The sequence below is a fragment of the Cricetulus griseus genome, chromosome 5 (genome assembly GCF_003668045.3).
Source record: "Cricetulus griseus strain 17A/GY chromosome 5, alternate assembly CriGri-PICRH-1.0, whole genome shotgun sequence".
NCBI classification, from domain to species: domain Eukaryota; kingdom Metazoa; phylum Chordata; class Mammalia; order Rodentia; family Cricetidae; genus Cricetulus; species Cricetulus griseus.
This window is the reverse complement of record NC_048598.1, coordinates 115,223,384-115,251,149: the sequence shown is the minus strand read 5'-3', so window position 1 is coordinate 115,251,149 and position 27,766 is coordinate 115,223,384. Positions and strand designations below refer to the sequence as shown.

Genomic DNA, 27,766 nt, shown 5'->3' with positions numbered 1-27,766 from the left:
ATTCAGGAAACATTAGAACTGTACAAACAGATGGAGCTTAAAGGTTCTCAGGGTACTGAGCTCACACCTGCAACTCTCATTTCTGGGTGGAATTTCTATATATAATAGGCTCAATCTACTAAATGACTATACTCATATTTTCAGAAGACCTCTATGTTTCACGTGGGATTTATGGGATCACCTTTGAGATGCATACTATTTCCTTACAAGTTCATGAGTTGGTCAGTTTTTGCCACTTACAATCATGGTGTTTTACACTGTGTAAATCGCACTGTTTTCTGTGGGCTTCATAGACTCAAGACTTCTCTGTGCTTCATAGTTTCCTAGACACTATATAATTTTATAGGGAGAATTCCATCTGTGGAGTCAGGAATTTAATAACTTCATTTAATTTAATACTTTAATTGATTTATGGCTTTGGACAAGTCAGCCTATCTGAATTTCATTAGAGGCAATAGATGCTACTCATATCATCACATGGTAAGATTTGAGTTACTGAATAGCAAATGATAGAGTGCTACATTAATTGTGTTGATTTAAATTGTCTTGGGAGCAGAATCTGGGACAAATGACTAGATAATATGAGAGATATATCAATATTTTGGAGTAAACTTCAAAATAAGGAGATAAGGAATAAAAAGAGTTGGTTACCACCATAACATTTGTGCTACATTTGCCTATTCTGCATCAATATCTCTAAATTATTTCTATTTAGCAGTTAGTGGTGTGGGAAGAAACATCTATAGGAACCCATAGTAAAGGTCAATGTTGGTAGCATTACCCAAGTGTGGAGCTAGAGAGATTTCAATTACTTACTCCCAGGCTTGTCTGCCTAAAACATAGGAAGATGATGGGGTACTCATCTATTAACTCCATGCACATATTTGTGCTTGGCAGTCTTCTTTTATGTACTATTACCATACTTTTCCTTCTTGCTTGTAACAAAGACATTCTTTAGATCTACAGGATGGCTCTCCATATGCTAAGGGACCATTAGACTATATATAGTTCTCTATAGATGTCACCTGCTGCTGTGGCAAAATCTGGAGCTAGCTAAGGGGATATGATTTCAGGAACCAAAGTGTCTCCTGCAAATACTCACAAATATGATTATATTTTAAAGCCTCACATTCACTTCTATAATATACACGAACTTATTTTGGTTTTACTAATGGGTTATATGTGCTATGTATGTAACCTTCATCTTAAAACATTTTTTGATTTTTTTATTTGAATTAGAAACAAGGTTGTTTTACATGTCAATCCCAGTTCCCTCTCCCTCCCCTACCCCCTATCACCCCCCTAACTAAAACCCCACCTATCACATTCCCTTTCTGCTACCCAGGGAGGGTGAGGCCTTCCATAGGGGGTCATCAGAGTCTGTTATATCCTTTTGGATAGGGCCTAGGCCCACCCCATGTTTCTTGGCTCAGGGAGTATCCCTCTCTGCGGATTGGGCTCCCAAAGTCCACACCTATAGGGATAAGTACTGATCTACTACAGGAGGCCCCATAGATTTCTGTGGTCTTCTTACTGACACCAACGTTCCTGGAGTCTAGATCAGTCCCATGCTGGTTTCCCAGCTATCGGTCTGGGGACCAAGAGCTCCCCATTGTTGAGGTCAGCTGTTTCTGTGGGTTTCACCAGCCTGGTAACCTTTACCTTAGATATACTGTCTGTCTTCCACCCTGTCCAATTTTGTGTCCTTTTTAGATTTTTTATAACCAGCTGAGTCTAATTTGTTTTGGCCACTTACTCATGTGTGTGGTGACAGACACTGGAGCAGGTTTGAGCCACCAGAGACAATACTCTTAAAGAAAAGTAACTCTCCATCCCTCAGCAGCATCAACTGTCACTAGTCCCTCAGTTAGAGATTGGGGCTTCTGAGGCCTTTCCTGCTCTAAAATTGATTGTTGATTGGATTGATCTTATGAAGACAAACATAGATCCTATGAGTTTATTAGCACAGTGGACCAGTGATATCCAGAATATATTGTTTAGTCCTTCCCAACTTCCAGCTCTTTTGAGCTGTATCAATCTGTGGGTTTAGAGATAGAAAATAATAGTACCAGTTTCATAATTTGTCCATTTAGCAGACTGACAGTAGCTGGATCACCCCTAGGGCATCTGGACTTCCCAACCATGGGTTCTTGAACAATACCAGACACACATTTCCACCTGTAGAGTAGGCTTGAAATCCCAACAGAAAGCAGTTGGTAACTGGGTAACATTTGTGCCTCTGTTTCCTACTCTTTATCAGCACTCTGAAAATGTATTTGATGTTTCTTATTTAGTTTTTACAATATAATATTGTACTGATTTACTCCTCCCAGACTGATCAACTCCCAGTTTAAACACGGAGAAGCTGTGATAACAGGTGCAGTGCAATGACGAAATTTTGCAGACAGAAAGACTCAGGTTTCACCTGCTGTGTGACCTGAACAGGTTGTGGAGCTTATTTTCTTGTATATTTCCAAGGTCCATTTTTTCTTACTCCTTATAATATGTTATTTATTCCTTACATATTTCATATATGTATACATTATATACTAATTATATCTATCTCCCACTACTTCCCTCTAATTTTTGCACAACCCATTTCTCTCCCAACTTGATTTATTTTAGTAACCTTGAATCCAATTATTGTCACTTGTGTGTACATTGATGTGAAGCCATCTATTGGTCATGGGACACGTGACAATGGAAAAGTGACCCTCTATTCTCTAGCAGCCATCTACTTCCAGTATCTCCTTAGTTAGGGGTAGAACTTCAGATGCTGTCTTCCATCCATGATGGAGTATTTTATTTTGTTTTGTTTTCTATGAGACTCTTCTAACTGGATATGGCCTACGGGTACAGACAACATGATATAATCAAATTGTACACAGCCTAGTGGAATTTCAACTGCCTTGATCTTGTGCAAGTAAACACAACCGCTTTGAAGTGATGTAACAAGATCCAAATCTTTTTAGAGACATTTCATTGCACTCTTTCCCATCCTCCAGTGTGTAACACCTTTTAGGTTCAAGGCTAGATGCTTAGTTGTTGAGATTATAAGGGTAACAAAATCTTATTCCAAAGCCCCAAAGTATGTACAAAGCAAACAAAAAGACCCAGCCTGTAATACAAGGGACAGTGTAATAATTTGCAACATTAAAGTAGACCTGAATAGATCAGAGCACTATAACATCTTAAATCACTCAAAGTATTCATATTCTACAAATCATGGCAGGACAACAGTGGGAAACACTCTCATGAATGTGCAGATTTCTAAATAAGCAAGAGTAGAAACTATGTTTTCCAAGGGATCTTTTTTCTATCCTTGAGCAAATTGCTTTATCCTTTGAAAAGTGGCTTCATGGTGAGAGATTATCCAAAGGAATCTTGAACCTATTGGTCATTAACTCACTACTGCTAGGCATGCTACAAATTTAAGGCTTATGATAAAGGTTTGACAGAAAACTTGGAGCAAGATTGCTTCTCTTTTGTGGAGTCATTTATTGCTTTTGAAATCTGTCTCCCTATGTTCATTCCATGTTAAAATGGATATGCTCTTTGCTCCCTGTTGACACCTATGAGTTCGTTTTACCCTGTGATCAGATCACAATATACAAATCCTGTGGAATAGGGCCTGGTGTTTGCTTTGTTCCTCTTAGTGGGAGGAACAAAGAGGAAGTGGGTTAGAGGACCTAACTGAAATCATGTAGGAAAATAAAAAGGAGAGGGAAGGTCAGGAAAGAGGGGAGGAGGGAACAAGGAAGCTATCATAACAATCTTACAACACTGATAGACAGTAGTAGTCTAAGACACAAGCTAAAGCTATACCAAGGCATCCAGGCAATCAGTGAACTGACTAGACTCACAGCAGAAAGCTGTCAGAAGCTACTGTCAGTATGATTGATCTTAGTAAAAAACAAAATAGCAGGAATAAGGCTCTCTGCTTCCACCTCCCATCTCACTGTCGGAATGTGGAGTTTATAGGTGTGCACTAGCACACCTACAGTTCTGTGGGTTTGGGATATTTGAACCAAGATTCTTGTTAGCTTCTGTTAGGTCAACTGTGCCGCACTTTTCCTGGAAACTTTCATTTTCTATCTGAGCTTGTAGCTACTCAGATTCTCAGAGTTAAGCCAAGGAGCCAATAATAATTTCTATGTTGCCTCTACCTCCTTCCTCTCCCTTTCTTACACTGTTTTCTAAGTCAGTCTCCTGGTCTTCTTGACCCCATCCCTGAAATGCACAGCAAATCTCATCATTTCTATTTCTACTGCTGTCCTGTGTCTAACCCATTTTCACTTCCTGCTCCTGAAATGCACAACAAATCTTGTCATTTCTATTTTTGCTGCTGTCCTTTGTCTACGTCACTTTCTCTTCCTGCCTTTAACAGCTTCCTTAAAAGATTGCCTTCTGTGCGTTTTTGGCCTTTTTTGGTCCACTGGACCCAATTGTAGTCAGCAAAATTGTTAAATTTTTAATTAGGGGATTGTGAACATATTTCACTGGCATAAGAAAGGACTTTGGGAGCCCATTCCATGTGGAGAGGTGCTCTCTCAGCCTGGACACATGGGGGAGGGCCTAGGCCCTGCCCAGGATGATATGACTGACTTTGGGGATTCCCCCATGGAGGGCCTTACCCTCCATGGAGAGCAGAGGGTGGTTGGAGTGGGGGGCTGGTGGGGTTTGGGGGAGGGGAGAGAGAGGGAGAAGGGATTGGCATATGAAGCAGGCTTGTTTCTAATTTGAACTAATAAAAAATAATTTCTTGGGAAAAATAAAGAGACAACCCCGCCTGTCTAACATTCCTAGTTTCTATAGAGCGTATCTGTGAGCACAAGGACCTCATGCCCTCCACATGTATAGAACTCCACTCTCTCAAAATTTAGGTCATATTCCTTAATTAGTCTGTTGCTCTTCTGGTATCCTTACCAGTAACTAGACAGCAAGCCTCATGAAAGGTCTTTTTCATTTTGCTTATCTTATCCTGCATATCATATTGGTTGCATGGTCTTACCTTTCCTCATTTACCATTTGTTAACCTTGTAGTAGACAGTCCCCTAACACACTGCCACAGGTAAGTAGGCATGTACCATCAGCCCAGAAAGTACTGAGGTTGTTGGGCAGCCCCTAGAAGAGGATGGGCAGTCTGTAACTGAACATGTTACTTGCGCTGGGTTCTCTGGAAAGTTTTTTTCTAGAATATGGGTCTCTGCCATGGTACATGTGCTCAGGTGTAGAGTTGGGTCACTTGTCTTCTGGCTACCTCATTGAGAGATCCCCATAGAAATCTTACTCTGAGCACACTGTGCCTTCTTTACCTGTTGTGGGGATTTCCTCGGCTGCCTCTGAGTCTCCAGGATTTGGTGAAAAATGAAGTAATCTAGTTGAGCTGTTTTACTACAATAATTTAATATAATCTAGTTTACAATTGTTTTCCTAGGAAAAATGCATGCTTAAAAATGAGTTTGTGAAAATCTTCTAAGTTTATGCTTCCAAAGGCAAACCAGACACTGCCTCTACTGTTTTGGCATTTTCTAGGCAGAAAATAGAAATGCTTCCCTGTCCTTACTCTTCCCCCATGGGTTCCTTTCTTTGTCTTTACTTCACCCCTAAATAATCTTTTTTCTCTGGGAAGGATGGGTAGTATACTCTGGGCTCAGTAGAGTTCTTGTCAAAGCTAGATGCTGATGAAATAAAGGTAAGTGTTTTCTTTATCAATGTCTGTATTTTGTTTTTATCTAACACAATAATTTGTACACCCATTCACCATTCCATTATAGATACAGAATTATATATACCTTTTTAAGAGAGAAAGTTTTGCATTTTAGTGTCTTGTAGGACTTTCTTTTAGACTCTCGTGGAACATGGCTCCTAGGGAAACCAAGGTATCATTTTCTCTTTACACAAATAGTGAAATTTGGTGAAGAAAATTCATATTGGCCACCCCTTCTCTCCCCCACACAACTGAAAGTCCCTGAATGTTCCCCTCCCACTTTTGGAAACAGCCCTTTGTGGCAGATGGAAGGAATTTCTACTGCCTGCATATGAGCAAAACCAATGGGTTTAGCTTAATTTGGTGAGGTCATAGAAATAGATTAATAAAAATGTGTATTGGGGTAACCTATAGTTTTCATGGCTATATTGTTCTTGGAAGAAATAGTAAAATCATACAATAGTCTGTTTTCTAAAAAGCCTAACTAGGTTAAAAATAATTAAACTAAAGTCGACCCACTGCAGGTCTCCTAAGAGAGGGGAGAATTTTCTGATATCTGAGTGTCATCTTCCTCCAAGCAAGCAGTAGTGATTTTATTCTAATGTTTTGTTTTGATTTTATTATCAGTTCTCATTGCTTGACAACCTGGAGCTTCTCTTAGGTTACTTTGGGGGTTCAAGAAAAGAATCTGGCTGGTGTTTTTCAGCTGCTATTTGTTGTTCTCTGTTGTCCACTAATCAGAGAATTAGTCCATGTTCCATGAGGCAAAGCCTTCCCTCAAAGGGACAATGCTAAGTGAGAAGGCAGCAACGTCAGAGGGAGTGTTTTTAGCTACCACTAAAAAAAGTCATTAAAGACTATTTTTCAGTAATGAAGAACTTGACTTTATACTCTTACAGACTTCTTCATGTCAGAACTCTTCCTCTGTGGTTTTTCTTCTTTATCATAATAGTCATGATCTGCAAAATTCCACTGATAAGAGTTGATTGGTTCTTCTGATTAGCTGAGCACTCAGGTCTGAGCAGCCTAAGTAGGATCGTAGGGTTTCTTGAGACCAATATTTCTTGTATACACCTTGAGAGAAGGGAAACCTGTCAATACATACATCCAATGAGTACTCCACTTGGGAATTGGAGGTTGTTAATTCTTGGTAGTTTTCCTTCTCAATTCAAACTTGAACAATGTCTTTTTCCTTCTTCTTCTTCCTTTTTTGGGGCACCCTCTACCTACAAAAAAAGAAGAAGAAGAAAAAGAACGCTACTGTCATTGTCGTACTGATGCTGCTTCAGTGACTTTTTGACTGATTCTTTCTAGTTTGCAAGTCTAAGTCTGTATTTTTCAATTTTTGGCTTATGTTAGCACCAACTTGCATTGCTTGCCAACTGAGTCTCCTTTGTGGGTTTCTGGTTGACTTGACACCCTCTCTCACTTTGCTGAAATTTGCAGCTGAATCTAAAGCTCACTTTCCACCTTAGCATGGTGACTTGACCTTTTGGCTTGGTTAAGGATAAATGCCATTGACACTTTACTTCCTGAGGATGAGTTTTACAAAAGCTTGCTGAGGTTTATTAGTTTGCTACTTGAAAGTGAATATTGGACAAGAGTCCCTGTAATTTCAATGAAATTGATGTGACTCTTTGCCCCTGCATATGAGCAAAACCTATGAGAATTAGTGGTGTTGGAAATATCAGAGCATGAAAAGTTCCTTTAATCTCTCCACAATTTTAATTATAAGATGCCACATTCTAACGTTTTAAAGTTGAATGGACAGTTGAATATTTGTGTTTGAGTCTGGCCTCCATGCACGTTTGCTGGATACCTTAAATGCTGTACCTGTAAAATAATGGCTTCATTGAAAACATTGGGCAAAAACAAAGCTTCTTTTACATTTCCTGTAGCTAACATGATGCTTAGGTAGTGACGTCCTGAACTCAGTGCATTTGTGCTTGTTTCTTCTCTTGTCCCCAATTATAAAAATTAAGTAATGGGAAAAATATTGCCTAAAGAACAGATGTTCCCTCAGAGGAGAGGTATTCAATAGTCCATATCTGTAACAGTGCTGCCTCCAAAGCCACTCTTCTTCCTTGCTTTGCTCTCTCTTAGTGAAGCATTTATATGTAGAATAAATAGGATAAAAACATAAAACACAAAGGCAGATTGTTTGTTCTAAGAACTTCTGTTCTTCTTATAAAACGCACCCACATGGTGTGGTCCATTTTTTCCCAATGCCCTCTCAGTGAGTGGCCTGAAAGGGGACTACTCTGCATCTGTCTGAGGCTTGAGTTGAAGAAGATAATAAATGGGCTGATCTACTGAGTTGAAGTGTACGGAGAGATTCCATTTCAGTGTGTGAATTCAAGATAACATTGAGAGGCAAATATGAGATTAAATAACAGCTGTTTAGCAGCAAATTCTTCTCCTAAGATTCACTGAACTATTTCATGCATTAGGTCTGGGATTTGAGGCTCACTGGGTCCAAGTCAAGTTTTGTCACTGAATGCTCACGATTCTTATTCATTTGAGGTGCATGATGGATACGTACCAAAAATATCTGTCTGTGCTGCAATTAAAATTCTTCACTCTAAATCCTTTATTTTTCAAGGGAAAAAAATCTCTTAAATTTTAACTACCTCTGCAACTCTTACAGTCAGCCAAACTAGGAATATTAATTACTAAATATTTAAAAAGTACAACTTAGAATTACCTAGAGATTTCTGCCTAGCTGATTCTATTATTTTCTTTCCAAAATAGAGTATCATAGCTTCTTCTCTTACATATTTTAATATGTTTAAGTCATTTTAAGTATAAAGCTGCCTACATATTGACTGATTTATTCAACAATACTTGATCATCAGCTTCTGCCTGGATGAGCTCTGTGTCTTGAATGGAGAAGCATGGTCTAAATCCACAGCTTCTCTGATACCTTCTTTGTCTTCAGATTCCCATTTTAGACCAATGATGATACACATTCTGGAGTTAATTTCTTTTCTCTTACTAAAGGGAGCATTTTAGTACCTTGTATTTCCCTGTCTTGCATTCTTTTGCTGTTAAACACCATAAGTCCTTGCTTCCCAAGCCCTTGATAGTGTTAACTTGAATTTCATCTTGACTATCTTAACATGGGTTCTCTTGAGACCACTTAATTTATTCCTTTACCTTGTGGTACTTTATGTGATGCAGTATTTTGAGCTGTACATATTGAAATTTAGGTTATTTCCTTCTTTAGATCTTTTGGGCTTTTTGTTTGTTTATTTGTTTTTGTTTTTGTTTTGTTTTTTGGAGGAGGATGAACATCGAGAAAGGCCCCGGTCCCTTCATGTTACCCCAGGGCTATTAATTGCAGTGTTTAAAACTGGACACAATTTCTATTGTATTGCTTTTTTATGATTGTTATGGTTGCTAAATTCTGATAGAACTGTGGGCTAGTGGAAATGGCAAGAAAGGGTAATAAATTTTGAAGAGTTATTTCTCATACACTTGGTAAATATTTTGTAAAAGCCACACTTTTGTACCATGCTTAAAGAAGCAAGTGACTAATAAGAAGAAAATGATGATGAATTTCTGATACCAGAGACTTAGCAAAACAAACACCAGCTGATTAGTGATTGCTGTAAATCTTATTAAGTGTTTTAGTATTTTAAGACCTCATAACTATACATGAAGGAGATTCTTATTTCCTTCATTATGGATGAATGTCCTTCATGTTGCAGTTGAGATATCTGCTTTTGGAGATTCCCGTAGAGAGATCTATAAAACCGTGGAAGTAGGAGGTCTGTGGCTAACCTGGGTCATGTGCACCAGTGTGGCTTTGACAAACTTGATGCCCTGAACAGTACATTGAGAATTGGCTCTAACTTTCCATACTTACCACCATTCTTAGGCAAAGGACCCGAGACCCTGTATGCAGGGCAGAAGCTCAATGACAATGAGTGGCACACCGTCCGGGTAGTGCGGAGAGGAAAAAGCCTTAAGTTAACAGTGGATGATGACGTAGCTGAGGGTAAGTGCAACTACAGTGGGCTTTGCCTCTGCTTTCACTGTCTTGTCTGCCTTTCCCCTTTTGACACTTTCTGTTTTGTTTAGTGGAACTTACACATCCTTTTCTTTATGGTCAGCTATAGGCAAGGCTAAGAATTCCCTTCCTCTGCATTTCACAATTGTTTTTCTTCAACTTGTAGTATGCAATATCATTTTTTTTTCTTTTTTTGGTTTTTCAGGACAAAGTTTCTCTGTATTGTTTTGGAGCCTGTCCTTGAACTCGCTCTGTAGACCAGGCTGGCCTCGACCTCACAGAGATCTGCCTGCCTCTGCCTCACCAGTGCTGGTATTAAGGGCATGCACCACCAATGCCCGGCCTGCAATGTTATTCTTACGAGGCTCTCTCTTTGGTGTAGAGTCTATGCCCAGAGAACAGGTATAGAACTGTAGTGCTGTATGTATCCCCTTTTTGATAATAATTGAAAATGCTTGATCAGTCACCCCCCATGTGTCTGTTCTCTCCACTGCAAACAAATCTCTCTTTACTAGAAGGAAATAGAAAGTCCAAAATTATAGACTGTCACAGAGAATTAATAAATACTAGAACTGTGGTAGGAGGTGCTGGACATGCTTGGTTTAACTAGCTGTTCGTTTATGTAATTGTTATTCACTAAGTACATACTGAGTGACAAGCATTGTTGTGGGAGGAAGTGGGGCATATAGTGATGCTCAAACAGGCAAATCCTCTGCACTGCAGATTTGTGTTTATGAAGGCAATGTGTAAATGAATGAATCCATATGTATGTAAAGGAACACTGAGAGCCCCATGCAATGTGCATGTGCTTCCTGGTGGCATGCTATATGTCAGCAATATGCTAGAATCATGAAAGATTAAAGGTAAACTAAAATTATCCATTTCCTATTATTAAACCAACTATGTAGATCAGCAGGAGCTCTGGTATTTGAAAATGTTAAGAATATGCCTTGAGATTCTGGTGTAGGTAGGTAGGATTATAATTGTCAATTCAGATGCGAAAGCAACCAACTGGGGTAGGGAACTTAAGAGTGGCTAATAAAGATAGAGTCTCTCTCAGAATTAGATGGATAATTGTAATCAATCAGGCAGTGATCCTGAGTCAGTCGCCAGCCTAGCATCCAAGCACACAGTATGCTGAATTCACATCCATAGAAGAAAATTAAACATGAGGCAGCACAGAGCAATTACATGGGACTCTGATGTCATGTGATCTAGCCTCGACATTAACTCCCTGCAGAATGACTGGGAAGCCACTCGCTATTCTTGAACCTTGTCTATTATAGTATGCAACCTCAGCTGTTGCCACCGGTGCCTTCTGTGATGAACAAGGCAGTTGGCACAGTCAAAAGCCTTGGGTTTAATATAATCAGTGTCAGTAAACTGTTTTATGCCTTTGGGATAGATATGCAAAATCTCCTTTTCTTCATTTCCGCATCTTTAAACTTGAACTTTTGTGATTTTTAAGTTCCTTTACATCATAAATGTTCTGTGACAGTGGGTCCTAAAACTTAATTTTAATTTATGAGCCTGAGCTTCTAGAATCTATAATCGTAGTGGTGTGTGTGTGTGTGTGTGTGTGTGTGTGTGTGTGTGTGTGTGAGAGAGAGAGAGAGAGAGAGAGAGAGAGAGAGAGAGAGAGAGAGAAAGTCTAGAATCCAAATAGAGGGAAAAAGCACAGCATATATCCAGTCAACATTAGATGGAGTGTTAGCTGTTTTATGATCATCAGTTCTTTTAATCTTCAATAATTCAAGACACTCTTCAAAATCAATGTTCCTATGTCATTTTACTGAAGAGGAATGGGGAAGTTAGAGCTGTGTAATTAAGCTTCAAATACACATCTGCGTGATTCCTAAGAAGGAAGCAGTTCGCTGCACTTCACAGTCCATCAAGAGCAAATGATTGCTCTTCCAGTGCAGTCAAAACATGATGAAGTGGGTAGGGGGAGGTGGCGCTACTTCCCAGGATGTTGACCACAGCACTCTGTCTTTTCTTGCTTAGAAAAATAAGGCAAACAGAGCCACAACAATCATCCCATTTACTTCAGTTCTACAAAGACACAGATCAGTTATTGGAAGGACTTCCTGACCTATGCCTTCAGGGAAACTTAATAGTATGAAATGAGTTTAGAAAATGAGATGGAAAAAAAGGCTTTGTTGTTTAGAAGCCACTTTCAATCTTCATTAATCATTCAAGCTGTCCCCATGAGCTGTGAGATCAGACAGGGGCCTGCAAAGGGAGCTGTACTAATTCCTCTGGATTTGGGGGTTAAATCCCAGAATGGTGCAATTTACGGCATGTTATATAAATAGCTGTCACCAGGTGGCACTCTCACCCCAATATCCCTCAGCAGTGAGTTCCTTTTATTCTCCTTGAAAACCACAAAACACAGGCACAAAGAATTGCAGAACCAAGGGTACAGTAATCCCTTGCCTTGATCATTGTTCTCTTGTGGAACCTTTGAAATAAAGGCAATTATGTACTGAGCTTTCTATTAGCATTAGCAATTAGAACATGGGGCTAAACCATGTAATGTCCAAGCCATCCAGTAATTTTATTTGAAATTAGTGAATTCTTTCTTTCAGCCATACCCCCTACTTCAGTGCTGTTGGAAGACAGCAGCTGTAAAGTAGAAAGAAATTTGGGAGAGGAAGAGAATTTGTCTGGTGTTTTTGTTTTTGTTTATTTTTTTACAGTGACAAGAGGTTTGGAGATCTATTTTTAATTTAGAGATTAATAAAAACAGGTAATGATTCTAAATTATACATGGTTGTAATAGGGTCTTATTGGCTTACTTAGCAATCCTTTTCCTACTGTTTAAGGTCCCCCAGTGTGCCAAATTTCTAACTAGTCTGTATAAATGACAGGAAGAATAGGCCAGACTCACATGTCATCAAAGGCCAAGAAAAAATAGTCTCCAATCTGGTGTTTTTCATTTATTATAATATAATTGTAGTCTTGGAAAAGTATTAAGTTCAGTTGACAGTTAATAAGGCTTGATTGATTGATTGGGCTAAATTTCTATTATTAAGAACAAATTAAAGAATGCTTTACTTGGTTTATGTTCCCCAGACTAGCAACCTAATGTGTCCAAACCACACATTTGGTCCAGAACGTCTTACTAGTATAAAAATTCACCTCTCTCCTCACTGCTCTGGCCCAAGCTGACTTCTCTCTTCTCCATCTACCATCTGAATAAAGCATAATTTGTCAAAATCTTCGAACAACAACTTATTACTTATGTTAATAAAACGTTGATGAATTGAAAACAGGAAAGGTTAGGTCAAAAAAGGAAGCTCTTTATTGCAAGGCTCATTATAAGCTAATGTGCATTGCTAATCACCAATAATTGAAATATGCACTAACTGCCTAATATATTTGGTTTCAGAATTTGTTTTTACAATAAGGCATTTATGGCACATGCTTTTAAAACATGCTGAGAACATGGAGGAACGTGTTTGGATCCAGTGGGGCTGGAAAATTGTGATGGAAATGGGGCAAACCGTAACCATACTTTTCTGAACTACTCTCCCATGTTTGGAAGTTATTGGGAATCTAGTGCCTTCTCCAAGCATCTCCCAATGTTATTATTATTAACACCATCACCATTATTATCATTATTATTTGGCTGAGTTTATACTGTTGACCAGAAATTATATGGGGAAATGGCCATAAAAATTATTTCCTTCCTGTTAATCCCTCAAGTATGAGCCTCCCGACATACTATTGATGCTTGCTGAACTCAGCCCCCACTGTATGCCATGAGATGCCAAGAAGGGACTAGAGTCGTCCATTTGTTAAAAAAAAAAAAAAAGAGCTTACTTGTAATGTAATGTAATGTAAAGGGACAATGATTAAAACATTCAAAGAAAGGAGCATTATATGTACTGATGCCCTTAATCCTGACAAATTCATACTCATTTCACAAGTGGGAAGTGGAAGAGTAAAAAAGTAAAGAACCATGCCCAAGAATCTGGAGTTCAAATACAGGGAAGATACCCTCAGAGCCTATAAACTCATCTACTATGTGCTCTGGCCTCATGGGAAATTACAGATCTGGCCAAAATTCTCCTGGGGTTTATATTCATCTTCATTCTGAGGAGTAATATGTAGATGGCTTGTCACCTGCCAATAAACTATGGAAGCGACTGCTACTAAGGACAAAGGCAACAAGGTTGTTCTAGAAAAGATGGCCAATTATCCTGAATTAGGTAGGATGTCATATGTTACCCAGGCTGGGGAGAAGTGTGAACTCGATCACAGATACTACATGGCAGTGGTAGCATATCAATTCTCTCTACTACTTTTTCTGAGCAAGGATATGGAAAATGATTCAAAATTCTCTTCAGAGATGTTAGAGTAGACATATAAAGATGTGGTCTGCGTGCTGTGCACATCTGGATTCACTTTGAAGGGCCACTATACCACCTGTTGGGACCTTAACCAAACTGCTTCACCTCTGAACAATAATTGTCCTTTCCTCTAAGGCAACATAATGTCATCCATAACTTAATGGATGTAGTAATGACATATGCCATAGTTGGAGTGCTTAGCACAAGACCTTGCCTATAGAGACAGGTAGTCCTCATATCTCTTTATTAACATTTACTCAAGTCATTTTTCTTTCCTGTGGTATATAGAGCAGCCGTTCTGAGGTATGCATACACTTATCAATAAGTGAGAAAAAGTTTGGTCTACACAAAAATTTCAGAAGATAATATCTTATATAGAGTTCTTTGTTTCTAATATGGTTTACATGACATATAGATTTGTTGTGTGACATTTGGCTAGTTTGCTGTCAAGTTCAAGTGTCAACTGGGGCTTTTAAAAATGTTTTTATCCAATGCAGTATTGGAGGGTTTTGTAGGGTGTGTGTGTGTGTGTGTGTGGCTGGTCTAGTTTTAATCTGTATAACAGGTGTGTAGTGATATCTGGTATGTGTAAGTTTCTTTAGCGAATAACTCAGCAAACTCTTTTGCAGAACCCATGTTGCTCGATCCCCTCCTGCCAAGACTTGCAGTGTATCTTCTGCCCGAGTCATCATAGACACTGTGGCTCTGGACAAAGCTCTTGAATTCCCTTGTTCATTTCCTTTTCTTTGTTATTTATTTACTTACTTATCTATTTATTTATTTATTTAGTTTTCCCAGACAGGGTTTCTTTGTGTCACACTGGCTGTCTTGAAACTGACTCTGTAGACCAGGCTGTCCTTGAACTCACAGAGATCTACCTGCCTCTGCCCCCGAAATGCAAGAATTAAAGGTGTGTACCACCACTGCCCTGCCCTTTGCTTGTTTCTTGTCCTACTCATGCAACATTTTCCTCTGCCTCTCTTTGATCTCAACCAATACCCTATGTAATTTTTTTTCTTAATTCTGCTTTATAAAACGTTTTTCTGGTAGGCAGAATTTTCTTGATGCTCAGACCTAAAGATTAGCCTATCTAAAATTTTGCAGAAACCTCTCAGCTGAATTTAAAATTGCCTCTCTGATTCCTTTCGGAACTCTTTGGATCACATAGGATCATTGTTGCCTTTTAGTGCTTCACTCTGAAATTTTTGTGTGGAGTGACGTGAGTGAGGCACAGATAGTAACATCACGACCCTGCAATTCCTCTGACTCCATGCAGGCTGTCTGTGGTCCTCTTTCCTGCCACATTCTGAGTTGGTCCTCACACCTGCTGTGAAGAGATAGGGCCAAACTTGTGTTGGGTGTTTGTGTTTTGCTCTACTGTTTCAAAGCAAGTGAATTTTAGGTTGTATTCATTTCATGACTAGTACAATTGTCAGTGTTAAGTAATTTTATATCCTAATTCTTTTTCCTAGTTAGTCAGTTGTTAACAAATTTATGTTGCATTTTGATTTTTGCTCTAACTACAACTTATGTATTTAATGAACACCATTATTTTATTTTTGCTTATATTAAAAGAACAATTTGACACTGGTTGTCAAAACACCACCAAGAAGCTCATCAAATGATTTCTGTGCTCATTTGCAAGTCTTTGAATCACTCCTGAGTTTGTGTCTGAGGACCTAGGATCTATATTTAAAATCCAAGGAGATGAATAAATCTTTCAGACATGGTTGAATCTTTTAGATTCAAGCTAAGTTATCCAGAAGACACACACAAACCTTTCCTCTTTGACACTCAAATTCTGGACCAGTAGAGTGAAAGAAAGATGATAAGACATCAAATGTCATTTATCAGTGAGATATCTAATAGTAAAACAAGACCTTAATTTAACTGAACCTCAGAATTCAAGACATTGCTCTCATGAGCCCAAATTAGGGTCACACTGACCATCTTCACATGAGCCTCACTGGATTGTTCAGCACAACACAGATCAGTGGGGTAGGTTGGGTGTTTCCCATGCTGCTTTGCTCCTATCAAGAGAAATAGATAGTTTAAGGGAGTGGGCTACAAGCACCTGGTTTCCCTTGTAAAATTCCTTTTTTTTTTGTTTTTTTTGTTTTTTTTTGTTTCTATTACCCTTCTTGGAAAGTTATACAACAGTTAGTAAAGGGATTCTAGGAGTGCCTTGCTAGTGGAGTTTTTAAACCAGAGTGTGACTGCACCACAGGAGAGGGTTATCAGGAGGGGTCCTTCTCCCCTGACTCCAATGCCAAGTGTGAGAAAACAGTTTGTTACATCTTTGTATTCATTTTCTATAGAATTGTTAAAGAAGCCAAATTCAAATCTGGCTATACTCGTAATGTTTTCTTTGATTTTGTTTTAAAATTGTCATCTCTGTGTTTATTTCAAACCCCTGTTCATTCACAAGAACTACTCTCCCCATATTCAAACAAAGGCCATGAAAAACTTATGGCTGTTGGGGTCAATCAACTGGACCTCCCCTGATAGCAATTGTTAGAAACTCATCTCAGAGCAGCTCCAAGTATGAAGCAAAGTCTGCTGTAGTTTTCAAAAGTCCACGTTTTCTAAGGTTAGTTGTAGACACCCAAATGATGTTTGTTTTCTTCTGTTTTCTCTAAACCTTTGGAGTTGGTGTCTCTCCAGGTCAGTTCAATGCCCTCTGGTGCTGCATGGCCTCTAGGAACTCCAAACTTCTTACTCCTTAACAAGGCTTGCTTGCAATATTATTTTTATTACTGTTCTGACCAACGTTCTGCAACTGTGTGCATCCAGCAGTTTGCATGGTTGCCAGTTGGATGCTCTGAAGAATGGGTCCTTAGATCAGTCACATGAGCTTTGTTGCATCAGGAGTCAGAGGCTCGACAGATCAGGCCACACACTCTGCAACCTGTCTATCTTCCCACTCTCTGAGAGGAATTGGCAGGAGCACCTGTTATGACCCTTCAGTCTTCTTCCCTTCCCTCACTGTCCATCAAAGATGACCTAGCCACAGCATATACCATAAAATATGTATTAAATGTTCAGTGTAGGACTAGCCCTCATCCCTTGGAAAACTTTAAGGAGAAAACCATTTTGTCTGATTGAACTCATGACTCTCATGGGAACTCTGCCATGCTGCCTGTAGAATTAACAAACCTTCTCATAAAACTCTTACCCCAAGAACAATTTGTCTCATCTCCTTTCTCTTGAACGTTCATTTTTGTTTTTACATTTATATTTTTGAGGCTGAAACATACTTAGAACATTACTCTCTTCCCTTTCCTCTCTCTAAGGATTCCAATTTACCCTTACCTGCTCCCCTTAAAATTCATGGCCTCTATCTGACTAAAACTGATCGATCAGTTGGTAACTTTGGAACTTGTTAGAAATAGCTATTTTCACGTCTCACCTTGGAGTGATCAACTGAGTTTGGGGCTCAGTTATTGAGGTGTTTGGATGAAGACCAACCTTCAAGAACCACAGTTTTACTCTTGAGATCAAAAGGTTATGGTTATGTGAATAGAGATGAATTCTGCAGTCCCACCTGACTATGATAAGCTTTATCCCATTTGTAGGATTCAAGTATAAAGTGGAGCTTCTGGAAGGGAAAGTGGGTATTATTTTTAGGAAACCATGACCAGTTGTTAACAGGTAAAATCAACAGATGTTTTACAAGAGAAAAAAAATGCCTGATAAGTACCAAATAACGACTTACTACAAGAAACTGTTGGTCAGGGAAAAATGTATTCAGATTCCATTGTTTCTTTTTCTTTTCTCTTTTCCTGAGACAGGGTTTCTCTGTTTAGTCCTGGCTGTTCTAAAACTCACTCTATAAACCAGGCTGGCCTCAGACTCAGAGATCTGCCTGCCTCTGCCTCCTGAGTTGTTTCTTAAATGAAGACAATGAATGGTGCTGCCCTTTAACAGTATGCTCACAGTTTTCTTTCTGTGAGACAGCATTCTCAGCAGCTTACTGAGATGTCAAGTCAGGGGAACAACTTGGGTTGAGCTACTACTTCACTTCCTGACTGAGGTCAGATCAGGTGTACACTATGGATTTTCATGAGTATTTTCTGGAACAGAGCTCAGAAATTTGGAAACATGTTCCCCCTGTGAGAATAAGATCCCTGTGAGAATGCAGAACTTTTCCCATTCTGGCCTCTTTTCTGCTTTACAGGTACAATGGTGGGAGACCACACCCGCCTGGAGTTCCACAACATTGAAACTGGTATCATGACCGAGAAGCGTTACATCTCTGTGGTCCCTTCCAGTTTCATTGGTCATCTTCAGAGCCTCATGTTCAATGGCTTGCTCTATATTGATTTGTGCAAAAATGGGGACATCGACTACTGTGAACTGAAGGCTCGTTTCGGACTGAGGAACATCATTGCTGACCCTGTCACTTTTAAGACCAAGAGCAGCTATCTGACCCTTGCCACCCTCCAGGCCTACACCTCCATGCACCTCTTTTTCCAGTTTAAGACCACTTCAGCTGATGGCTTCATTCTCTTCAATAGTGGTGATGGCAATGATTTTATTGCAGTTGAGCTGGTCAAGGGGTAAGTAGGAGAAATCACATAGTTGATGCAGGCTACGTCTACTGAAACATCTTGCAAACTAGGGCTGTGAAGAAAACTGCCCATTTTACTCTAACCCCTCTTCCTGCTAGTACCCTCCTTGATAATAAAGAACCACAAAATGACTAGGACTGGAAAGGATAGGGACTCTTAAGGCTACTTAATAAAATTCTCCTGTTGACATTATAAATCTTTTAACTATCGTATGCAGTTCTTTGAAACTATTGTGAGGTAAGCTTGTTTATATAAACTATGGCTATGGTGTGTATTACACACATCTTTGGGGTATTACTAATTATAATCAGCAGATACATAGTAAGTTATTTTTTGACACTACTATTAGCATTACAATTTTTAATTTAAGGGGAGAGCATGGACACAATCCCCTACTACCCCAAACCATGAAATTGGGTTTCCTCAATTTGGGGAAATTGCAGAAGCTAACATTATAATTTTTAAATATATCTTTGTCTCTCCTATTTTGCTATAATATATTGGAAAGTAGTGAAATAAGAACAAAGACAGAACTGGGGATGTGGATGGTTTGCTAGAGTGCTTGTTTAGCATGCATAAGGTCCTGGGTTCCATTCCAGCAGTCCATACACGAGTGGGTGTGATGGCACATGCCTGTAAATCCAGCAGTGGCATGGATAGAAACAAGAGGATCTTGTCCCTGTGGATGCCATTCTCACCAGCTGACCTAGGTCACAAGTCAAGTGAATAACTTGAGTTGAGCTATTACTTCACTTCCTGACTGAGGTCAGATCAGGTGTGTGCTGTAAAGTATGGTGAGTCTCAGCCAGTCTCAGCGAGATAGCAAATTTGATGTCAACTTGGGCTACATAGGACTTGTTTCAAATAAACAATACACTGCCCAATATTGATTGAATTTCATGATTGGTTTTCTCTTGTATCTTGTAGGGCACTAACTGTACCAAATAGATCTAGATATTCCTATGCAGCATTAAAGCAGGAGACTTTGGGCTGGGTATGGCTACGTGCCCATAATCCCAGCACTAGAGTCTATGGAAGGAAGACTGTAAGTTCCATGCCAACCTGTACCATATTTTAAAGTCTTGACTTAAAAGAAATCTTTAAAAAATGAAAGAGGACTATCAGTCTGTGAATATGGAATTGAAATGAAGTATGATCTGATAATTACTGACAATGTTTATAAGTGTATTTAATTACTGTGTTATGCCAGGTTAGCATGGGAGATTTGATGATATATATATATATATATATATATATATATATATATATATTATATATATATGATTGCCACTGAACTACTTCATGGTATCTGAAGTGATTATGTGCTTTTTTGTTTTTAGTAATTTTTTTTTTATTTCTCACAGGTACATACACTATGTGTTTGATCTTGGCAATGGTCCCAATGTAATCAAAGGCAACAGTGACCGCCCCCTAAATGACAACCAGTGGCACAATGTTGTCATCACTCGGGACAACAGTAATACCCACAGCCTGAAAGTGGATACTAAGGTAGTCACTCAGGTCATCAATGGTGCCAAAAATCTGGATTTGAAAGGTAATTCTTTTACAGAAGTTTATATTTTAGAACCCATCTCTCAACAGAAAAGCTGTTTCCACAGGGAAGCTCCAGGTCAGGAGTTCCAGCCATATATTTTGTACCAGACATACTACATTGGGAAAAGTGTTGACTGATACCATAAAGCCACTTATCCAGTTTCTATACAGACCATGCCTCAAAATTCTTCATGGTCTCTGATAATATTAGAAATGTATTTTAGGGGTCTGAAAGATGCGATGATAAGTCAAGGCTATGTGAAAACTTGGGAAGGTCCTTAATTCATATTCAGCTATGTCATTTCTGCCTGGGTGACATTGGTAACAGTGCTTCAGCCACACTTAGTACTGTATTTTGATACATATACCAAAAGGAGGATAATAGCTGTTCCACTCATTATGGGTGGTTATACCTTTGATGGAATGTCTGTAAAATTCTCAACATATTTCTAACAAACACATTAAAACTACTCAATATGTGGCTGATTTGTTGAAAATGTTAATCTTTTTTATCTTTTTTAACTTTTTAAATTTGAATTAGAAACAGGATTGTTTTACACGACAATCCCAGTTCCCTTCTCCCTGCTGCCCTCCCATACCACGACCCCCAACTAAAACCCAACCTATCACATATCCTTTCTGCTCCTCCTGGACAGTGAAGCCTTCCATAGGGTGTCATCAGAGTCTATCGTATCCTTTGGGATAGGGCCTAGGCCCATCCCCATGTGTTTTGGCTCAGGGAATGGGCTCCCAAAGTCCACACCTATGCTAGGGATAAGTATTGAACTACTACAGGAGGTCCCAAAGATTTCCTAGGTTTCCTCACAGAAACCCATGTTCCTGGGGTCTGGATCAGTCCCATGCTGGTATTCCAGTTATCAGTCTGGGGAGCAAGAGTTCCCCGATGTTCAGGTCAGCTGTTTCTGTGGGTTTCACCAGCCTGGGCTGGACCCCTTTGCTCTTCACTCATCCTTCTCTGCATCTGGGTTCCAGTTCAGTTTGGTGATTAGTTGTGGGTGTCTGCATCTACTTCCACCAGATGCTGGATGAAGGCATGTTTGTCTTCTTGTGATTGGGTTACCTTACTCAGAATTGTTTTCTCTAGTTTCATCCATTTTCCTGCAAATTTCAAGATTCCATTGTTTTTTTCCCACTGAGTAGTACTCCATTGTGTAAATGTACCACATTTTCTGTATCCATTCTTCGGCTGAGGGGCATCTAGGCTGCATCCAGTTTCTGGCTATTACAAATAGTGCTAATATAGACATCGTTGAACAGATGTCCTTGTTGTATGAATGTGCTTCTTTTGGGTATATGCCTAAGAGTGGAATTGCTGGATCTTGTAGTAGACTGATTCTCATTTTCTTGAGGAGTCAAAATACTGTTTTCCAAAGTGGGTGTACAAGTTGGCACTCCCACCATCAGTGGAGAAGTGTTCCCGTTTCTCCACATCCTCTCCAGCATGAACTGTCATTGGTGTTTTTGATTTTGGTCATTCTGACAGGAGTAAGATAGTATCTCAGAGTTGTGTTGATTTGCATTTCCCTGATGGCTAAGGATGTTGAACACTTTCTTATGTGTCTTTCAGCCATTTGAGAACCTCTATTGAGAATTGTCTATTTAGTTCTGTACCCCACTTTTTAATTGGGTTGTTTGGTGTTTTGGAGACTAGCTTCTTGAGTTCTTTGTATATTTTGGAGATCAGCCCTCTGTCAGATGTGGGGTTGGTGAATATCTTTTCCCAGTCTGTGGGCTGCCATTTTGTCTTGCTGTGTCCTTTGCCTTACAGAAGCTTCTCAGTTTCAGGAGGTCCCATGTATCAGTTGTTGACCCCAGTGTCTGTGCTACTGGTGTAATATTCAGGAAGCAGTCTCCTGTAGCAATTAATTCAAGGGTATTTCCCACTATGTCTTTCAATAGGTTCAGTGTAGCTGGGTTTATGTTGAGGTCTTTGATCCATTTTGACTTAAGTTTTGTGCAAGGCGATAGGGTTGGGTCTATCTGCAGTCTTCTACATGTTTGCATCCAGTTATGTCAGCACCATTTGCTGAAGATGTTCCATTGTATAAATTTGGATTGTTTGTCAAAAATCAGGTGTTCATAGGTATGTGGGTTAATATCAGGGATTTCAACTCTATTCCATTGGTCTACCTGTCTATTTTTGTGCCAATACCAAGCTGTTTTCAGGACAAATATGTTAATCTTTACTTTTTTATTTAGGAATCTTCTGCAGACAGTTGGTATGGTGATTCAAACTTTCTGAGATGTTGGACACAAGATGGATGACCTACAAGAGATACATGGGCTTTTTAAATTTTAGTAATTTAGAGAGTCTGGTCATCATTCCTATTTCAGCTGACCCCTCCACCCCATGGTTATGTTACCATCATCCAAGGAATCATTCTAAAGTGATAAGCCTTAGTGCACAGGTCTACCACATCCTTCCTCACTTGATCGCTTTTACTTTGTGGTTTCTTTTCTAGGCGACCTCTACATGGCTGGCTTAGCTCAGGGCATGTACAGCAACCTTCCAAAGCTTGTGGCCTCCCGGGATGGATTTCAGGGCTGTCTGGCCTCTGTGGACTTGAATGGGCGCCTGCCTGATCTCATCAATGATGCTCTCCACAAAAGCGGCCAGATGGAGCGAGGCTGTGAAGGTAGAACCTCTCTTCTTTCTAAGGCACAGCCTTGCCACAAGCATCAAGCCTACTTGCTTCTCTGCCAGTGCCTCTTTCCTCAGTTCACCCATCCTTTGTCATTGTCACTCACCATCCAGCAGTGCATTCTAATCGGTGTGCTCTTGTCACTGGTTGAGTATGCCAGACACGTGCCATTAGCTCTGAGAAGATGCTGGCAGATGTCCTTCCAGGGTCACATACTCGGCAGTGAAGTACTTTCCCTGTCATGGGCATCATGCTTCTCCCAATTTGTGCCTCTGTTTTCCTAGTGGCTGAATGAGCACTAGAAATTATTTCTACTTTAATAATGATAAAGGACAAAGCAAAGAGTCCAGACTGATGTCAGCATTTATAAAAAATGCTTCCCACTTTGGCTAGTAGAAGCTGGATTATTGATGCAAATGCATTGGGAGATGGAGAGATGATGTCAGAATGTCATGATGGTGAAAGGAAACTAATATTTATTGAGTACTTACTGGATCAGGCTCTGCTTGTCAGTCTCCACTGTGCTGTTGAGGAATAGCCTCAGTTCCCATGAGAGGAAGACCTGGATTAAGGTCCAAGTGACATTTGGTAATTTATTAACCATTTAGATCTGTCTTTTCTTTCTTTGTGAAACAGCACAGTAGTAGGCCCCTTCAAAAATAATATGACTAAATCAGAAAGAAACAAAATGCCTGATACATAGTAAGTACTGGATAAACGTGGGATTACTGTTCCTAAATACTATCTCATGAGAGACACATAATAGCCCTGCATGTCTACCCACACTGCACAACAAACCATGCTCTGCCTGTGTATGTAGACATTGAAAAGAACAAGTCTTTCCAGAGGTGTTGATGACTGTAAGAATAACTTATCTTTAGTCAATAGAGGGCAGCAGTGAACACTTTCTGGGTTTACTCCTGCCTTCACTTGATGGAGAAAAGACTGGAGGTCATCTACAGGCAAAGGAGTTGCTTCACAGTCACCAAGATCTAAGTATTCTTTCCTCTGGCTGAGCTTTATGGTCCTTTGTGCAATGTAGTGTGTTTTCTTGCATCCCTCTTTCATTTTCCATATCAAAACTGTTCATTCATTTCCTGTGTTCAAGTTCATGAACACAACTTTTCAAGCAGCTTCCATTAGAGTTCACTCATTCCCCTAAAGCAGAAATTTGTAAATGCTTCTCAGGCTAACTTGTGCTTAAAAAGATGTTTCCCTTTGCCTGGGTCGGTTGTCTGTGTTGGACTAGTATCAGAAGGGTCACCCCTAGGATCAGCTTCTAGTTTTCCTTTAACAAAAATATGTTTTTAATTCTGATGACCATAAATGTGTGTGTGTGTGTGTGTGTGTGTGTGTGTGTGTGTGTGTGTGTGTGTGTGTGTGTGTGTGTGTGTGGGCAAGAATTTAGGAATCAAACCTAGGAATCAAACAAAGAGATTAGGTTACAAAAGTAACCATTTTGTGTTTTTCCTGAAAATGCTGTACAATTTCATTTAAATAAAAAAAATGTTTGGACTTATTGGTCTATTCACAGTTCTTTAGATGTTAAAGGACAATGCAAGGATAAATGAAGTATTTGGCATTAAGTTAAGAATCTTACTTTAGAAGGGTTAGGATGATAGTAGCTGAGCTTCTTCCAGAATGTCCCATATCAAGTTAAAGTATGAAATTACATATTAAAAAGCACAAGACAGGGCTGGAGAGATGGCAAAGGATTTCAAAGCAATCCTGCTCTTACACAGGATGCAAATTCACTTTCTAGCACCCAGATAAGGTGACTCACCACCACCTGTAACACTTGATCCAAGTATCCAACACTTCCTTCCTGCATCCACAGACCCTGAGACACTGCACTCACATGCGTCACACACACACACACACACACACACACACACACACTTAAAAACAACAACGTTTTAAAAAAGAAAGAAATCACAAGGTACTATTTAAATATAAATCATGTTACTCAGGTTAAAAAGTTGAGAAGAATCCATTTAACTCTCAGGTTGTATTGCCCAATAGAAATGCAGTATAAGGGGCAGAGGGGATGTCTCAGCAGGTAAAATACATGGTAGGCAAACATGAGGAACAGAATTCAAACCCCTAGCACCCACATAAATGCTGGGTATGTGTGGTAGCTCATCTGCAATCTCAAAGCACAGGAGACAGAGATGGATTCCTAGAGCAAGCTGATTAAGTTCATTAGCTGAGTCTGCAAGCTCTAGGTCCAAATGAGAGACTACCTGAATCGACAAGGCACACAGTCATTGAAGGAGATTCCCTTCATCAACTTCTGGCCCCTGTACACATGCACTTGCATACACATAGCACCTTTACACATACTCATAGCACACACATGCAAAAAAGAAAAAAAATAAAAAGAAAGAAAGAAATGTAGCATAAATCATATGTGTAATTAAAATTTCCTAATAGTTACATTTTAAAATGTGTAAAGTAACAGGAAATTAGTTTGCATTTTATATTTTATCTTAGTTAACCCAATATAATCCACACATTAGCATTTCAATGTGTGTAAAAAAGTGACTAACAGATGTTTTATATACTTTTGATTACATTAAATCTTCAGAAGCTTGTATACTTTGTATTTGTAGCAGCACCTACGTTCACACACTCACATTTGAAGCTCTCTTGCCATGTGTGTGTTTGGTTGCTGTGTTGGAAGCACAGCTCTATAGGATGTGAAAGTTGAGGTTGTCAGGAAATGAAGGTACAGGACTGAATTAAAGAGAGGTTAGAATTCACTTTTACAAAATGTAAAGAGTGAAGGAAGGGTTGAGCCCTACTCACCGGAGCTTTAGGGGAGATTGTGAGAATGCTAGCAGAAGGAAATTACCCATCACATGGGGGGAAATATCCCCAGGCTTCGCTGAAGCTCAGCATCAGCTTGAATGCTTCACCACATGCATTATGGTGGACTCCAGCCTTTCTGAGTATTAGGATTGTTCAAAGCTGGACACTGCGACTTGATGGCTCTCCCATCCATCTATGGCAAAGCCCGTGGGCCTAATCACATGCACTCTATTGCCATGGAGATAATTATGATGGTTGCCCACCAAGCATTAAGACTTCCCTACTGGGTGGGATGAAGTGGAGGATGAGTACCAAGGGAGGGAGGAAGATCCTTGTTTATTGTACACAAATGACTTAGATAATTATCTTAAGTGGCCAGGAAAAACGGCCAAAAAGTAGGTTAAGGCATAAATTACTATCATTGGTAGTTTGCTGCATTGTGAATACGGCCTCCCAGAAGATCCTGGGAGCCTTTTTAGGGTTTTGTGGAAATTATTCTGTAAAAGACAGTGGGGAAGAAAAATGAAGGGCCTGAAACCTTGAAGAGACTACAAAAGATTCCATTCTCATGAGTCTCTTGCACACAGCGTGTGACTCCTAAGACTATCTGAGGGTATAAGGCAAATGGGATGTATGGGAAAGAGAGCATTACTTCATAGAAAATAGAATACAAATTGGGGGTGGGGTGTCATTATCCAAAACCTTGACATGAATCTACTTAAGATAGTGAATATGGCATGCTTTTATGTAAGTAGGTTAAACAGACTAAAGTATAATATATTTTCTTGCCACAGTCAGTGGCATTGATAATTTAAGATCCCTAAAGAATAAATATACAATTTTCCCATTATTTGGTCTGCCAAGAATTTATGTAAGACATGAAAAGGGTTAGAAATTATTTTAAAATTTAGGAATTTGGTGATGTTTTGTTTTGTTTTTCTAAGAATGATCTTGAAGCAGGCTTTGCTTTTGTATCTATGATTTAGAAATTAAGTCTGATTTTTAGTCAAATTCTAGCTATGACTTTTGACCTCTCATTAGGGGCAAGACGTTTTTGAAATAATGTCTAAATTAATACTTAGCTTGTAAATACCTCTTCCCATGTTGAGATTAGAGGTTAAGGTATGTGGAGGGGAGGTGCTGTTCCACAGCTGTAGAAGGTAAACATCTGGGAGAAAAGACCACATTCTTCATTCTGGAACTAGCATGAATCAATAAAAAGGACATACGTTTGGTGCCTTTTTGCCCACAAACATTTTGTTATATTCCTACAAATTGAACAACTTAAGCATTTTAGTGTCCCCAGTGGGTGACCTGGATAGAAATGTGTAATTCTGGTGCCCTATTCCTTGGTGGCATTTTAAAGGATATAAGGGCTTGGTGTGATCAAGAGTCTCCCGTGCTCAACTCCTAAATGTTCTGAAGTATTTTTGTGGGCTTTGAATGTGCACATTTGTCTTCCAGTCTAGCCACACACTGCCTTTCTCTCTTGGCTGTATGTCTTGGGGTTGGCTGTGTATGTGTGGGAAGATTCCCCTTGCCCATCGCTTGTGCTTCATCAATTTCACTGTTTCCCTGTCCCGGCTCTGCTGACTTGGCTCCCAGGAGGCCTGCTATGCTCTGGTCTGTGCATCCCCTTGTCTGTACTGTCTCTGGTGACCTTGTAGAGCATTTCAAGTCTGAGTGATGTTGGCTATGCAGACTGCATTTTGGTTTCTGTAATGTTACCCAGTTGACTCGACTCTAACTAACCTCTGGTTATTGTTTTCGCTTTTTCTGTTCTTTTGCTAACAAAGTTGCGTTGACCAAAGCTGACCTGCAAGGTAGAGAAGGCTCTTGTACCACTTTGGAGTGAAAGATGCCCTGTGTGACCCTTGGTATCGTTATGTTAGAAGGCTTCTAGCTGTCACACTTCTGAGAGAGCAGCCATTATTGGGGAGGGGGCTGAAGGCAGTGTTCTTCCAAAAGGGTGACAGAAAACCAAAAAGTACACATGGAAAATGATTGTACAAAGGATACTTACTCCATGGGGATTAGAATATTACCCCATTCTGGCTAGGACTGAAGAGATTGGAAGCATTTTATACTAT

The 27,766-nt window shown here is 39.5% G+C and overlaps 1 protein-coding gene across 5 annotated transcripts in view; it reads left to right on the top strand.

Annotated features, from left to right (window-relative positions):
• Nrxn3 (neurexin 3) overlaps nt 1-27,766 on the top strand; it is a 1,486,512-nt gene that overhangs the window by 665,152 nt on the left and 793,594 nt on the right. For 4 of the 5 annotated variants that reach the window (XM_035445726.1, XM_035445725.1, XM_035445727.1 and 1 more), the window contains 4 exons: nt 9,591-9,710; nt 18,255-18,636; nt 20,013-20,203; nt 22,686-22,859. In XM_035445726.1, the coding sequence (XP_035301617.1) occupies nt 9,591-9,710; nt 18,255-18,636; nt 20,013-20,203; nt 22,686-22,859 (867 nt within the window). Of the gene's footprint in view, nt 1-9,590; nt 9,711-18,254; nt 18,637-20,012; nt 20,204-22,685; nt 22,860-27,472; nt 27,500-27,766 lie in introns of all 5 variants that reach the window. The other variant, XM_035445728.1, reaches the window with a different exon arrangement.